At 42.3% G+C, this 17,222-nt stretch overlaps 1 protein-coding gene across 1 annotated transcript in view; it reads right to left on the reverse strand.

Annotated features, from left to right (window-relative positions):
• Adarb2 (adenosine deaminase RNA specific B2 (inactive)) overlaps window positions 1-17,222 on the reverse strand; it is a 568,842-nt gene that overhangs the window by 81,268 nt on the left and 470,352 nt on the right. Inside the window, exon 4 of the mRNA XM_041630701.1 lies at window positions 6,678-6,792. Within this exon, the coding sequence (XP_041486635.1) occupies window positions 6,678-6,792 (115 nt within the window). The remainder of the gene's footprint in view (window positions 1-6,677; window positions 6,793-17,222) is intronic.

Consider the following 17,222-nt stretch of genomic DNA (forward strand, 5'->3'; position numbering starts at 1 on the left):
AGAACTTGAAACAAATCAGGAATGTTTCACTGGTGAATTAAGTGACTTTTTTATATTTTCACACTAAAGCAGGCCTGGCTGTTTTTCAGGGAGGACTTAAAATGGGCATGATTGATTGCTCCTTCAATAACAATTTATTATGGAAATACTAGACATACTAGACTTCCTTCATGAAGCCACGCCCTTAATTGTTTGGCTGACTGACGCTGTTGAGACTTAAGTCACCTTGCTCAGAATAGCCATTAAGGTAGGGTGAGAACCAATTCAAGACCTTATTCACAAGTTTTTTTTCTTTGCTCCTTTTTTTTTTTCTTGAGACAGATCTTTACCTGTAGTCCTGGCTGGTGCAGAACTTAATATATAGTCCAGAATTTCCTCAAACCTCGTAGTACTCCACTGGCCTCAGCCTCCTAACTGTTGAGGCTGCAGGCATGATCCATCACACTAGGCTTTCCTGTGCATATTTTAAAATAGGAATGCCGTTTCTTAAAAAAAATAAAATTTATTTATTTTATGCATATGAATGTTTTGCCTGTGTGTATGTGTGTGCCACATGCACGCCTGGTGCTTGAGGATTTCAGAAAAGGTTGCCAGATCCCCTGGAATTGGAGTTATGGATGGTTATGAGCCACCACGCCAGTGCTGAAAACCAAACCTGGGTCCTCTGCAAAAACAAGTTCTCTAAAACACTGAGACATTTCTTCAGCTCTGAATTTTTTTTTTTTTCATGATGGCCTGCCACAAAGAAAAGTGGCAGAGGTGAAAGATACTGATTTTGGAGCCAGAAGTTTAGATTAGAAGTGGTGTGCCAGGGTCCTTGGGGACAAGCCTCTGAGGGTGCTGTCAGTGGGGAAAGTGGGCTGGTTCCACGGACAGCCTGACCCATAGACTACATGACTTAGCAAATGTCTTAAAGGTTTATTATTTTTCACTTCCTTTTTTTTTCTTTTGATTTTCGAGACAGGGTTTCTCCATAGCTTTTTGGTTCCTGTCCTGGAACTCGCTTTTCTAAACCAGGCTGGCCTCGAACTCACAGAGATCCACCTGCCTCTGCCTCCCGAGTGCTGAGATTAAAGGCGTGTGCCACCACTGCCCGGCTTCACTTCCCTTTTTAAATAAAAAGAAGAAAACTAAGACACCAGGAAAAGATACATAACTTGAAAATCTGCATGCTAGTTCTAGCCATTAGCATGAATTGAACAAGAGACATGAGTTCGAGTTAGTGATGGAAGGGAGAGTCTGTGACCTGGCTAGGATAGCTGCTCTCTCGGAAGGATTGTGTTGGTAGAGAATGAAACGTAATTCAAGATCACAGCCTGGCTCTGTGCCTAGTTATGTAGATGTTGTGTTACTGTTTTTCAATTCTTAGCGGTACTCAAAATATAGAAGAGTTAACTAGAATATAAGTATTATCAGTTAGGATCCTCTTATTAAAAAATTATAGTTGTGGAATTTGGTTAGTAGGTAAAAGTCTGAGTGGCTGCCAAGAGAATTACCAGAATAGGAAGCTGTGCAATCCAAATGGAATAAAATCACACTTATTTAGTAATGTCATAAAATTATATCTACAAAAATCACAAATGAAGGAGTATTAGATTGCAATAGCATTGCTTAATAGATATTTTGTAGAATCAAAAATATGGAAATGTAGAACTAATAGGAACAAATTATCAAATTGGGTAGAATGTAGCTGTAGCTCTTAGGCCTTCCAAGAGAAGCTTCTTTTTGTAGTGGCTGGTGGTGCACGTAGAAACTCACAGCCAAAGCACAAAGAATAAATGTTTTTAGAGTGCTCAACCATAGAGGGGACATCTATATCATAGCTCCTCTCACTAAGGTCCAGGGAATATTGTGCCAGAGTGAGGTGGAGAGATTGAAAGAGTCAGAAGTAAGGGAGGGCCAGGATGAAGCAGTGTCCTCTGAAATGACAGGAATATTGCACTCGTGAGCTCACGGCAGCCGTGGTGTTCGGCACAAAATCAATGAGCTAACATTCTAGCATGTAGCAGGGAGATGCACGAGTCACCACTCCTGCTGAGGACCTATTGGCAATTGATGACTTCTGGGAGAGCGAGGGTCAGGTTTCTTTAAGGGTGTGGCTCCTGGCAGTGGATGGCCCTACACCAATATGGGACACAAATTGGATTTAGTGGGTTAAAAAATATGGACATGAAGTTGGAAATGGGATGAGATCTTAAAGGAGTTATGGATGAATATGATCAAAACACATTTTGTGTATGTAGAAATTCTCAAAGGATTAATAAAACAAATTCTATTGGGTAGAAATGGTGAGCAATGAAATTGGGGAATATTAGTTTTTATTCATAAGTTCTTTCTTATTTGATTTTTTAATCATATGATCGGGATAATTAGATGAAGATAAAATATCAGTCTGCTCATAAGTATGTTTTTTCCCAATAGTATTCCTCATAATGGCTAAAAATAATATTCCTTCTGCAAATAGTGAAAATTAAATGAAGTTTATTTCAGAATCAGCTTAATTTATTGCATTGTAATTGGTATAGCACACACACCACTATCTCTTGGAATTCCTCAGGCATTTGTTTGAATAACTGAACTTGAATTAAGATTACATGGCCCATCAAATTTGAGTAAATGAATATTTACAAATACTTTTATTCATTACTTTTCACATTTCTTTATAATCTTTTCTAAATCAAAGTTTATTAACTATTCCCTTTATAACAGGAAAGCAAATTCCAGAAATCAGTACTCTGGGGTCCACAGAGGACTAATTACAAAGCCTTCTTTTGTAGAGACTCTCTTTCACACAATGAATAAATAAATCACCTGTGTATAAAACCGAGTGCTTGACAGCAACTGGAGCGTTATCTTTTCATAAGCCCTTGTGAAACATAACTGCTTTCCATGTAGAGCCTCAAAATAACTTCCAAAAATTGCCATTTTGAGTTTCCTATGAAAGTGGAAAGATGCTCAGGAACTAGAAACTATTGAAAACCGACTCGTGGAGTCATGCTCATGCAGACTTATGAACTTGAACATTATTATACAAGAGAAAGGAGGAGTGCCTCTCTCTTTCTCTCCCCACCCCCCGTCTTAGTAGACACTTATGGCAGAAACTTATAGGGCACTTTAAATTTTTAAAAGTTGCCGAAGTTTTGTTTGCGTGTTCTGAGACTCTGTGTATGATGCTCTCTTAGGATTATTTTGTATTGATTTTATATATTATTTTTAAATGACACATTCCCCAGGTGATTGTCAGAGTCACAAGAGTAGGCACTTGGTCAGTTTTATTTTTTGCTGTTTCTCCAGAACCTCCGTGTTGTTGGCACTCAGCCCACAATACTGCATTAAAGATAACATGCGCATTAAAGTGCTTTATATAGTATATGCATTTTATATATATAGTGTATAATGTGTATAGTGTATTGAAGATAACATGACTACTAATGAACAGTATATGCTTCCTACTATGGATTAGAACTAGTTTGTAGCTTCATTTCTGTTGCTATGATAAATATCTTAGCAAACATCAGGTTAGGGAAGAAAGGGTTTGTCCAGCTCACAAGTCAGGTTGCAGTCTGTCTTGAGGGGAAGTCAAGGCAAGAACTCAAGCAGTTAGTCACAGCACATTCACAGTGAAGAGAAGAGACTCACACATGTGTGAGGGCCTATTTCTTTACCTGCTTGACGCCATCTAGATTTATTGTCTCTCATACTGTTCAGAAACCCCTGTCTGGAGAATGGTGCCTCTCACAATAGGCTGCGCCTACCTCTATCAATTAAAAATCAAAACAGTCTCACACAGACAAGTCCACAGGATGATCTGTTCTAGGAAATCTCCATTAAGATCCTTGGCCAACACAATTCACACTCTATGCTTCTTTGTGTGTGTGTGTGTGTGTGTGTGTGTGTGTGTGCCTTTTAATTTTTTTTAAGAGAAAGAGAAAAAACATGAAGAAACATAAAGAAAGATGAATCTGGGAAGTATCGGGGGAGAGAAAAGATTATGATTAAAATATATTGTATTAACTTTTCAATAAATCAATAAAAGCATAAAAAGACTTTTCCAGGTGAGTCTAAGTTATGTCAAGTAACCAGCAAGCCTTTTCCAAGTGTATTACACACACATTTAGCCTTCCCTGTATCTCTGCTAGGTGGGTATGCCTTTCATTAGTCTCGTTTTTATGAGTGAGAAAACGAAGTCCCAGAGAGGTCAAGCTACCTGCCTAAAGTCGCAGAGCTAGCAGTTGATGGAGCTGGGTTCATTTTGGCTCCCTCAATGGGCCGTTTAATTTTGAGTGGGAGGTTGAGTCTTTTCATGTAGATTGGGGGTGAGTGCAAAGAGCCTTAGAGGCTGGGTAGCTAATCAAACTGAACTCTGAATGTGGCTGACAATGGGGGCGAACCGAGAAGCCAATGATAATGGCACGGAGATTTGATTCTACTGCATGTACTGGCTTTTTGGGATCCTAGGCTGTTTGGATGCTCACCTTCCTAAACCTGGATGAAAGGGGAGGGCCTTGGACTTTCCACAGGGCAGGGTACCCTGCCCTCTCTTAGGACTGGAGGGGGTGCGGGGAAGAGTGAGCAGGGGAGTGGGAGGAAAATGGGAGGAGGGGAGGAGGTGGAAATTTTGAATGGTATTATTTATAAAACAAAAATAAAATAAAATAAAATGTTTGAACAAAAAAAGACTGCACCCAACGCCATTGTCTTGTCAGAGGTTGATTCAGCCCTGGATTTGGAACATTTCCTGTTTTGCAGGGGCAGATGTCATTCAATGAGTGAAAGGAGGGGAGGCAGCCCTCGTGGCGGCTCAGGCTTATGCATGACACCACATACAATAATATCATTGGAAAAAGCAAATTGCTTTGCCTTAGAACGGGATATTGTGTTTATAGAGCAATTCACACTCTCCAAAGCATTTGATGTACTTTATCTTACAAACGACACTGTGAGGAAGCATTGCGATTTCCACTTTGCTCTGATGCAGGAATTGGAAAGGCTGGCTCGCATACACTGTACCAGGTGTACGATGGGGCCCAAGGGGTTGTTCTCCTGCTTCCTTGCTCTTGAATATTGGAGTGATTCCTAGGTGTCTAGAGTGACAGGGAAATTCTATAGTCATTTGATTTTTTTTTTCATTTTTTAAGTGTAAATAATTTGGGACTCCAGATAGATAGTGTTTTTCAGTCCCAGAAGTTCCCTACCTATACAAAGCCATGTGTGAGTGTGAACCTTTTATTGCTCCCTAATAATTTTGATCTTATGACAATTGTTATTTACTGTGGAGATAAAAGGGTTGAGTTTACACAACCAGATGATTAGTTACATTTGTTTAGCAACTGGGGAATTTCAGAAATCTCATTGTCCAAATCCAGCCATCGTTTCTCCCCACCTGGCAAACAGTAGCAGTGACTTCCTGTCAGGCCTTGTCATTATTGTTTCCTACGATGGGATTCCATTTCTGAGAGCAGATTGGAAAGACGAGTCTGCATAAGAAGGAGGACTTTCACCTAGTAGTGTCTACCCCAGCAAGAGGACCTGAAGACACTCAGGAGGCAGACACTTTGAAATGTACCCCAGTGTCTTTTCGTATCCCTCTGTGTCTTTTCCTGTTCTCTATGTCCCTTTGGATCTTTCCATGACCTTGTGGCTCTCCGTGTCTGCTATGCACTGTGTCCTGATTGGCTTCCGTATTTCTTTGCTGTCTCTCATGTCCTTTTCTGTCCCCACTGTGTCACATCTTTGTTCCTTAGTATCGTCTTAGGTACCTTTGGTGCCCCCTCCATTCTTTCCTCACAGCCATCTACTGGTGGAATGAATGTATACAGTGTACACTGAAAAGGACCCTCAGATATTCTTTGGCGAGAGAAGAAGATACTTTGACAGCCAACATCCCTTGGACAGTCCACCTCCACACCTGACTTCTTTTGTACATACTGGCTCCATCTTTCTGCTCTGTGTTTAAATTCATGCAGTGTGCTCGTTCTGTGTGAGTGACATCATCAGTCACCTCAGAAGTGACAGAGAAGTGGTGCAGAATATGCATTTCTCTCATTGTTAATAAAAAGCTGATTGAATTTTCAGGGTAGAGAGCATGCTGGGAAGAAGGAGGGCCATGTCAGAGGAGTGCCAGACAGATGCAGAGGGAGCAGGATGTGTTCAAGATGAGGTAGAAAGTCATGAGCCACGTGGCCACACATAGATTAGTAGAAATGGGTTAATTTAAGTTATAAGAGCTAGCTAAAACAAGCCTACGCTATTGGCTGAGCATTTACAGTTAATATTAATCCTCTTTGTGGTTATTTGGGAGTGGCTATTGGGACACAGGAAAAACTCCACCTACAGAGGAGCAGAGCACCTCCTTAGCTATTGGCTTTAAGTGACTTATGAGGTATTCTGGCCTCCAACTCCAGCTTTTACAAACACCAGCATCATTCTTGAAAGTGAGGGTATGCATAAACATCTTATGGAATTCATGGGAATGAAGAACATCAGAAGTTCTCACAATATTGCCAGTGTGGTTGTTCTGGAAGTAACAGTGGCCACTGACATGTTTGTGCTCCACATTGCCTGCCTTTGTCCGTCTCCATTTGGTAGGAAGCATCCTTAGACTCCTAAGACCAGGTTAATATTAACATTTCTTTCTGTGGAGACAAAAATTGCCACAGGAAAAGAAAGGTAGTTACCTTTTGTCATGACGATTCCTGCCAGTGTTTTGTGGCGGGCATACACAGATGTCAGGCCAACTGTCAGCTCACGGAACTTCTGTGTGACCAGCTGGGACACAGAGTCTGCAAAATCCTGTAAAACACAAGCGTCATTGCTCTTTGATGTGTTGGATAGAAGCAACTTGTGACAACAGGCTATGGCACACCTCTCTCCTCAGGTCTGCCTTGCACAGTCCTCCAGAGGAGCCCCCCACTTGCCTGCTGCTTGCTTCTCCTTGATCCAGGCTGTTAGAAAGGAGTTTGATATGAGGTATGAACCCCAAGCATTGCCTTTCCTGGAAGTTTAGCTTGTGCTTGGTTTGGTCCTTGCTCTGTATCTGGGCAGGTTCTTCCCTTCTGTTTGAGAGAGGCCCTGCTCAATATATCTGCCTGTTCTGTGTCTGAGCAGGTCACTGTCCTGTTTTTGAGCAGATTCCTGTCCTTGTGTCTGAACAGATCACTTTCCTGTGTCTGAGCAGGTCCCTGCTCTGTGCCCTTTACTGAGCAGGTAACCTTTACATGAAAACACACAGTTCCTTCCTATCCTTGTCCTGTATAGCAGCACTCTCAGAGGAGACATTCAGGCGAAACTTGAGAAAAATCCTGAAAGAGTTGCAGGGTGCTTCACATTCACTATTGGTCTGCTTTCTTTTTAGACAGTGGTTCTCAACCTTCCCAAGGCTGCGACCCTTTAATACAGTTCCTCACATTATTGTGACCCATGACCATAATGTTATTTTGTTATTACTTTATAACTTCAATTTTCCTACTGTTATGAATCATAATGTCACTATTTGATATACAGGATATTTGACACATAACTGCAAAGGGGTCGTGAACCAGACTGAGAACCACTGTTTTAGATTCAGAGACCAGTGTTTAAGTAGTCAGAACACCTCAGGCTACTCTTCTGGAGAACTGGTCACCACAGCTTGTGCCATAACCTCCCTTCTCATCTTCAGACAGATAAAAATACGGACACAAGTATGCACACATGAGAAGATACAGCATGTATTACACATAGCATATACGTGCACACACATGTGCACACAAATATAAATACACTCACAGTACATGAGTACTGTACACATGCATGTAGGCACACATGTATACACATATACATGTATGTTCATACACATAAGCCATACATATATACATATGTGAACACACTTATTCTAAGGCCAACTCACACTTCTATTAAAGCAGTAAGTGTACAGTAAATAGCAAGGCCTAGAAGGTGTGACTCTGTGCCCACCCCTCCTCCAGGTCCTGCAGCTGCAGCCTCGTGTTCTAGTTTTGGAACCCCACGTCTTTTCACTAGGGAAACTTACATGGTGTGACTGTCACAAGCGGCACAAGAATTGCTTGGAATCCCAGTTTGGAAGTCTATGAACTGGGATAAGTCATTCAAAACCTCTGAGCCCTGATTAACCAATTTACAAGGTCATCCTTTTAATTTTCATCTGATCGTGTTTTGGGAATGATTAAATGGATTATCACTTCTTAGATGCTTAGCACAGTGCATCACACTTGGTAAGTGCTCAGTAATGATGCTGCAACTGTTATTCTTTTCATTCTAGTCCCCGGCCCTTGCAGGTAGTGACAAAATTTTTGTGCATCCAAATAAAAATATCCAATATCAAACTAGGTTTTTTTTTTTTTTTTTTTTTTTTTTTTTTTTTTTTTTTAGTGAGTTAGACATTAATGTTTCCATCATGTGCACTTTGATACTGTGCAGACAACTGAATCTTAGACATCTGTTATATAAAACTAAGAGATAAATTGGCAGGTCAAAGATTTCATTTGTGTGTAATAAAATATGTTTATGTGCAAACAGGGCTGTCTCAGGAAACAATCCTGCCCACAAAAATAAACCCAAAATTTCCCCTGCCAATTCTTCATTGATGAAGGGTGGGCAGTAGGGAGGCCAGGGCTGCCTCTTCCCAGCAAAGACTCTGGGATTTGACAGCCTTGTTTCCCATGCTGCTGTCGCTGTCCTGGCAGGTGCTTGTGTTTTGAAATGCTTTGTAAATCACTATGGAAACCCTGTAACGGACAGACACTCCAAAAACTGGGCTTCCCATAAGTGGCTGTGTGGGGAGGGAAGAGGCAAGCCCTGAGTTTTCTGGGACTTTCCTTTAGATAACTTCTCCCCATCATTCTTCCACTTGAGCTGCTTGGTGAGAGATCACGACATTCAGGGACTTGACAGAGAGACAGGATTTTATCAACAAATCCTGGGTCGGCTTGAGGCTGCCCTGTCCTTTTATGTCTTAGAGACTGAGGTCTAAAGTCTACATTTCTAGACACTTTGTGTCCTAAGACACGGTGCTGGGGAACAACTGTAACCTGGGGGCTTAGAACAGTAGAATCCTATCATGGTTCTGGAGGCTGAAGCCCAAGGTTCACTTGTCACAGGGCTGCGCTCCCTTGGAGGGGGTCAGTAGAAGATCCTTCCTGCCTCCTTCAGTGTCTGGTGCTCCACAATTTATCACTAGGGGCAGGCCTTCAGGTTTTATAGCCTGATGCCATCTCTGGTCTTCTCTCTGCTTCTTGACTGTGGACCCAATGTGGTGATTGGCCCATACTCCATACTTTCCTTGTGTGATGTGCTGTGATAGAGATAGAGTTTCAGCATCTCCAGGCAAAAGAAACCCTTTATCCTTTAAGGTGCTTCTGAGATATCGGCACTGGGCTCCATCTCAGCCAGTGACTTCCTACAGCCTTCTCGCCATGCCCTTGTCTCTTCCTCTTCTATTGCTTGTAGGGTTCCTTTGCAGTGAGTTCATGATACATCAATGACTCAGAAGGAGCTCATGGCAACCCCTTTAACCTGACTGCATCCACAATGATCCTTTCTCCACATATGGTTACAGTCACAGTAACCATATAACCGGAAGCCTGTGTCTTCCGGACCCTGTCCCTCCGCTGTGCTCTGCCTTGTTTTCCCACTTCTGGCCGTAAAGGAGAGGATAGCTATTTTTTTCTCACAGAGGCACAATCTATTTATTGTGACCAACTTGACAAGGAGTAACTTAAGGGAGAAGGGGTTTATTTCAATTTATAGTCGCAGGAGCTACGGCCCGTCATGGTGGGGGAAGACATGGCAGAAGAAGTGTTATGTTCACAGTCAGTAAGAAGAGAACAGATAGAAGACAGGGCCAGGCTGGAAATCTCCTCAAAGCCCTGTCCTAAAGTGTTCTACTTCCTCCAGGAAGGCTCTCCCTCTCGAGGACCAAGTGTTTGTATAGATGAGTTTATGGGGCTCATTTCACATTAAAACCACAATACATGGATTTCCTTAATTTCTATTTGGTTTTGAGCAGCTCCACTGTTAATTTGGAAAAAAAATGAACATCCCCAGCAGCAGACTAGGTAGCAGCCTTCACCGTAGGCCCTTATCCTCGCTATGATCAAGGAGGGTGGTGTCATCCTCCTCTGAAGAGAAGTTCTGATGTCAAATCTTGAGAACTCGGGGACCAAGCTTTGAGGTGGGGATAGGAAGGGACCCAAGGTTTGACTGACATGTACAGTTCTTCCTCTTAGGGATACAAATGGTGTCAAGTGCTCACCATTAGAGCCCAGAGAAAATGATCAAAACAGCTTCTTAGGGATTAGGGCAGCCCCTCTCACAGGGGTTGTGTGGTGGGTATGGGGCCACCTGCTTTGTCTTTCCAGAGCTACTAGGCATCCTCAAAGGGGGGTACTCTAGAAACCAGATTTGATGGCACAGGCCTGGCCCTTAGAGTCCAAATTCTATGCAAGACTTTATGTTTTGAGGTCTTGTGCAGGTTTGGGAAATTGAATGTAGCTGCCCACCCCGGATCCCGAGCCTACTGCATCTACACCCACAGTCCCCTGCTGGGTCCCATTTGGTCAAAGTAATGAGAAAGGCTTGGGCTAATGCTGATGTTTGATATAGATTGAACCTTGAAGGAAGAGAATGGGATTTCTTGTGTTTCCTTCCTCAAATTTCTATTTCTCAGGCGAGAGAATGAATTTGTCCTCTTTCCCCTGCTGTATCACACCAGCAGATATGTTACCTACATGTGTATCCTCAACGTCCATCTTCCGGGAATGACTGTCCTGCCCTGGAGGTCTCAGTGACACCCTGTCATCTCCACATGACATTTGTCTTTTTATCTTGGGAGTCAGTTTCTAGTTTCTCATGCATGTTAATCTCTTTCCTAAGCTTTTCAAAGAGCAGAGTCTATAAGTGTCTTCTAAAATCTCTTTCTTGGCATCGGGCATTGTGTCTTCCTTAGAGTTATTCTAAACAGCATGTTTAATTGTCCTTTCTTTCTATCATGAAATATTTCAGTGTTCAAGGATGATAACAAGGCCTCACAGTGGGAAATTTCTTAACTGTTTTGTACATGCCTGATAAAGCGCCCACTGAAGTCCCCAGAATAAGATTCCCTCCAAACACTGAGTAATTACATAGCTTACAGAAGACCAACGTCATTTTGGAGATCTAAATATCACTCTGTCTCTGATAGGGATGGAAAGAAATGCAGACAACAGAGACTTGGGGCCTTTGTATGCATTATGTCATTAATCCTTCCAAAGAGAGCACTGCCTTTTATCCCCTTTAGTTACTGAAGTGATGCCACCAAAGTCACCTGGCCAGGATATGACAGACACAGAATTTAATCCCCATTCCACATATGTCTTAGACTTTCCATGCTGAATTGGTAACCTAATTGCTCCAGCAAGAAGCAAGATTCATGTCTTAAGACTCCCCACAGACTTAGTTCCATCTGCATGCCCTGTTTGTAACTGGACATAACCGAATATGTACTGTCATCTCGAGGAGGGTCAGGGTGTGCACAGAAGGCCCAAGATCCCTTGACACCCTCTGAGCTGGTATCCCAGGATGCTTTGCACCCATTATGAGTTAATTAGCCCTGAGCCGCAGCCATCCCCTAATGGAGTCATTTGAGGAAATGCTGAAGCAGAACAAATCACATTTGGTTCGGATCTCAGCATTTCCACAGATGATGGCTTCCTCGACTCACTTGGTTTGGCAAAGCACATGGGCCGATGGGACTTCAGGTGCTGTTCGCAGAGTGACGGAGACCTCTAGCTAGCACAGATGGCTTAGAACTGAGAAAAACAGCAGAGTGAGACTGTTCATGGGGGCGGGGTTTCCCTTATCTGGCCACTTCCAGGAGGCCTAAGATACAGCTCCCAATGATTAGGTTACAGACCTTGGCTTTCCACACTCAGTCTTGGGAAGGCCACGTCAAGGCCATCAGTAACTGTTCCCTGCCAGGGCGGGTAGGTGGGGGTTTCATCCTCTCAACACACACAGATACTCTGGCTGTCATACCTGCTTGTTAATCTGTGATATGCCATCTGTCTGGTCCTTTAAATCCCAGAGACTGGCGAGATGGCTCAGTGGATGAAGGTCTTGTTTACTTCCAAGCTTGTTGACCTGCGTTCTATTCCCAGTACCCACATGATGGAAAGAGAAAACCAGTGGCCACAAGTTGTCTTCTGGATTCCATCTGAGTACCATGAACATACCCATACACCCTTTCCCCATTGACACATATATCAAATAAAATGTATTAAAAATTTAAAAACCCTATAATTATTCTTTGTTTGCAGTATTTGGACGTTTTTTTTCCCTCTTGTTTACAGCCCACCAGTGCTCAGAATGCTAGCAATATCCATGTGAGATTAAAGCAGAATTTTGTCTTGTATGATAATATTTAGCAGTTTCGTGTTTTTAATGACACGAGCCACCTAAGGCTACCTTTATGATTGGGAATCATTGCTTGTGTTTGTTGTACACTTTCTTTGCTCCGCTGTAGCATAGTGTGTGCTCATAAATGTCATTGACAATGGTGCATATCTTGAACGGATGAGTGAGAATAGGAATTCATAAAATCCTCAGGCGTGAACTAAATGGACATATGTGTGACCGTCTAAGGGCTAAAATTTTCAGGGAAGAGTTGATAATTTTCCTTTGTTAGTGACCCTCAACATTTCTTCCAGCTGTAACACATAGTCTTTGTCTGCAGGCTCGACCATAGCAGATTTCTATAGACTTCCTGGCTTAAACAGCAGCTATGCCCTTGCTCACAGTTCTGAAGGCTGGAAGTACTAGATTAAGGTGTGAGCAATCAGATAAGTCTCATGCTGAACCTCTTCTCTTGGCTTGTGTGCACTGTGTGCTCACATAGCCTCTTCCTGTTGTGTGGATAAAGGGAGAAAGCAAGAATGAGCACTCTATTGTCTTTTCTTTAAGGGTACTAACCATGGAATCAGGGTCCTAATATTGTTTGAATTTGCTACTCCCTCAGAGGCCCGACTTCCAAATACAGTCACTTGGCATGTAGAGCTTCAAACACACAGTCAATGGCTTTCTACCCATCTCCTTGTCATGTTCTTTTGCATGGCAAAACATACATTCATCCCAACTGCCCAATAGTCTTAACTCAGTCCAGCATCAATGTTAAAATCTCAAGCCTAGTATCTGTTTTAACTAAAATCTAAATAATGTGTGGGTAGGATGTCAGGTATGGTTCATCATATGGTAAATTTCTCCCCTAGCCACCTAGGAGTGGGGTGTCCTGGGGTGGGGTGTCTCAGATTTCAAGGACCATGTCTGTGTTTTCTTGCTGGCCAGTTGTAAGCATTTTCAGTATGAAAGTAGCCATTATGGAAGCTTCAGTTGTATGGAATTTTAATTTCTACCTTGTGGATTCACATGGATGAAGAGCCACAAAGCATGGAATGTTTATCTTCTTTGTGCCAGATGAACTTGGACCAAGAGAAAGAGAATTTGAGTGCTCAGGGATTTGTTTTGGAGATTTCCCTCTAACTTGGGTGCAAAGTTACTGAATGTTGCTCTGTATCTCATCAGCTGGGGCTCGGCAGCATCCATGACAGATTCACAGACTGTGGTTGCCTTCACTCCTCATGCCTGGGCAAGGGCTCCGGGCAGACATGACAGCTGCCGTCTCTAGCCCAAGCAGTCTCCATGAGGGCGTTCCCCACTAGAATCGCCTTTGCTGTAACTTTTTTCTTTTTGTTATTTTGGAAAACACTTTGAAGAATCTGTACACTTTATACTAAGCCTGTTTCTTAACTAATGTTTCAAGAAGGTGACTAGAAGAAGAAGAAAGAGAAAAACAAATCAAGAATTTCTTTAACTTTTCTTACTTTGAGTGGTTAACTCACTGAAATAAGAACAACTTTTCAGTTGTGTTAGGATTTATTTCTCTGTTGTTTAACCAGAGTTACTCTGTGATCTCTTTAACAAGTCTTGCTCATGGCTCCAACCTGAGACTCTTCACTTCCCTTTGAAGATCATAACAAGTATAAGCAGCTGACCTCTATTAATAATCCCCACCAACCCTAATACTCCACTTCCCCTAATGCCCCACCTCTCTTAATACTGCCACATCCAATAAGTTCTTGTTTTCTAGAAATGATAACAGACATGATCTGGAGTCATGTTCATTATAGATTCTTAGCCTCCTCATTCTGCCGGAACAAATTTGGTGTTTGTTTTATTTTTGTCTTGAGGTGGAGGCTCACCATACTGACTTAGGCTAGTCTTGAACTCTTGGGCCCAAATCCTCTTGTCTCAGTCTCCTGATACTGGATGTATGTCACAGAGTCAGCTCACTTAGAATTTTAAAAATTTAGAGACCTACACTACCTTTGTGTTTGGCAATTATGTGATCTATCTATCTATCTATCTATCTATCTATCTATCTATCTATCTCTGTCTAACATCTATCATTTATCTCTATCCACCTATTTAATATCATCTATTTATTCTCTGACTTTCTTTTATGTATGTGTGTATTGATCTATCATATCATATCTTTTTTAGATATCTTTCTGTGTAGCCAGGCTAGCCTAAACTCATGCCTCAGTCTCCCAGGTGCAGGCATTTCAGGCATATATTGCCATACAAGGCTTAAACGTGTACATTTTAATGACTGTCACTTTTATTTATTTACTTACTTATTCATTCGTGTGTTTACAAGTGTGTCTGAGTACGTGTGTAGGCATGAGCACACACATGGAAGCTGGAGAACAACGTCAGGGGTCATTCCCCAGGAGCTGTACACAATTTTTTAATTAATTGTCTTTGTTATTTGACAACTATAACAAATATATGTATATTATATCTATATAGCAACAGTACATATATAAACATACCCTGACTACTCTCTCCAGTACCCTTTTTAGCCCTCTCTATCACTGTCAACTCTCACTCATCCCTATTAGTCCCTTACTCAGATTCACGTTGTTTTGGTTTTTATTTGTGACTCATTTAGTTTCCAGGACTCACTATGTGGCAATTTGGTTGGAATTATCCATTGGAGTCTGATGGTGTCATCAGAGTACACAAGTGAAGGCAATCATGCTCCCTGAATCTATCATTAGCAAAGAGTTCAGCAGCAAGGTATAGGGCCTCCTGGATCCTCCCTTTCCACACCTGACTATTGTGGGGTTCATTCTTGTGCAGATGCAGGGCAGACCTCCCCAGACGCAAGAGTTCACGATTGCAATGACTGTGTCTTGCCCAGAAAACACTTCTCAACTCTTCTCCTTTGTTTTGGCTCTTAATTGTTTTATCTCCTTCTTTCTTGATATTCTCCGAGTCTTATATAGGTTTTAGAAATATGGCCTATTTAGGGTTGAGCCTTGTTCATCATGTATTTTCTACACCCTGTGCAGACATGAGTTTCTACATTTACCACTGTTCACTAGAAGGAGAGACAGGGAGTGCCACCGGCATCTGAGGATTGCTAGTCAGCAACCCCCAGGGATCTGCCTCTCTCTGCATCCCTAGATCTGTGCCACCTTCCCCACGATCTTAGGTGGACACAGAGGGATATACACTCATGCTTGTGTGGCAAGCACTTTACTAAGCTACCTGCCCCCTCCAGTCCTTAGCTCACTTTTAACATGTGTTTACAAAGGAAACTTTGATAGAATGTTTATGTACTTTTTGTAGTTTATGTGGTTTTGAACAAGTTATTATTATTTTATTTTATTTTCAGACCTTCAAGAGTCATTAGGGAAAATGTTGGTTTTAGAAAGGTCCAGAGAAATCATGGTTTTGAGCTTTTCTGCTCTTTTTTTTTTTTTTAAATTTTTCGAGACAGGGTTTCTCTGTAGCTTTTTTGGTTCCTGTCCTGGAACTAGCTCTTGTAGTCCAGGCTGGCCTCGAACTCACAGAGATCCGCCTGCCTCTGCCTCCCCAGTGCTGGGACCAAAGGCGTGCGCCACCACCGCCCGGCTCTGCTCTTTTTTTTAAGTCAATTTTTTTTTTTTTAAAAAAGGACTTACATATTTATTATGTATACAGTGTTCTGCCTGCATGTATGCCTGCAGGCCAGAAGAGGGCACCAGATCTCATTATAGACGGTTGTGAGCCACCCTGTGGTTGCTGGGAATTGGGCTTAGGTTCTCTGGAAGAACAGCCAGTGCTCTTAGCCTCTGAGCCATCTCTCCAACCTGAGCTTTCCCGCTCTTCATCTTTTCATTTTCCTTTTTTCCCACGAAAGTCCTTCACTTGTCCACTGTCTCCACAGTGTGGCTATTTTAAATGATGCATCTCTATGTAGTTTTAGTAGTTGAATTTGTATATGTAAATGACATTATTTTTGATTATAGGGGTTAGAAGCAAGGCAGAAATTTGGGATTCTTACATGGAAGCATAGATGCCTAATTGGACACTAGAGTTTCATCATTTTGATTACGGGGTGCTAATGCAGTCAACTTGGTTTATTGCAAACCTCACTCAACAGGTCTTGCAGTGATTTCATTTGCATTTCCACCTGACAACTGGTTTACACCAGAAGCACCTAAAATGCTCACATATGAACTTGCATTTGATTAGCCTTTTTTTTGGCATGTGCATGTGTGTGCTGTATGTGTGTGTACATGTATTTTTGTGCTTGCTTGTGTGTGAGTATAGAAGTGGGGGCCAGATGAAGATATCAGAAACCTTCATGATTGCTCTCTGCCTTATATACTGAGTCAAGGTCTCTCTTTAACCTAGAGAGCAATGATTCCCTTAGTCTATCTAGCCAGTTTGCTTCAAAAAGCTCTTGTCTCAGAGACCCACTTTGGAGTACTGGACAGAAATCTCAAGGTCCAAATCAGGAACAGAAGGAGAGAGAGTATGAACATGGAACTCAGGACCGTGAGGAGTGCACCCACACACTGAGACAATGGGGATGTTCTATCGGGAACTCACCAAGGCCAGCTGGCCTGGGTCTGAAAAAACCTGGGATAAAACCGGACTCGCTGAACATAGCAGACAATGAGGACTACTGAGAACTGAAGAACAATGGCAATGGGTTTTTGATCCTACTGCACGTACTGGCTTTGTGGGAGCCTAGGCAGTTTGGATGCTCACCTTACTAGACCTGGATGGAGGTGGGTGGTCCTTGGACTTCCCACAGGGCAGGGAACTCTGATAGCTCTTTGAGCTGACGAGGGAGGGGGACTTGATCAGGGGAGGGGGAGGGAAATGGGAGGTGGTGG

The sequence above is a fragment of the Microtus oregoni genome, unplaced genomic scaffold (genome assembly GCF_018167655.1).
Source record: "Microtus oregoni isolate MIOR12 unplaced genomic scaffold, Mior012 000035F_ref0000213, whole genome shotgun sequence".
Lineage (NCBI taxonomy): Eukaryota > Metazoa > Chordata > Mammalia > Rodentia > Cricetidae > Microtus > Microtus oregoni.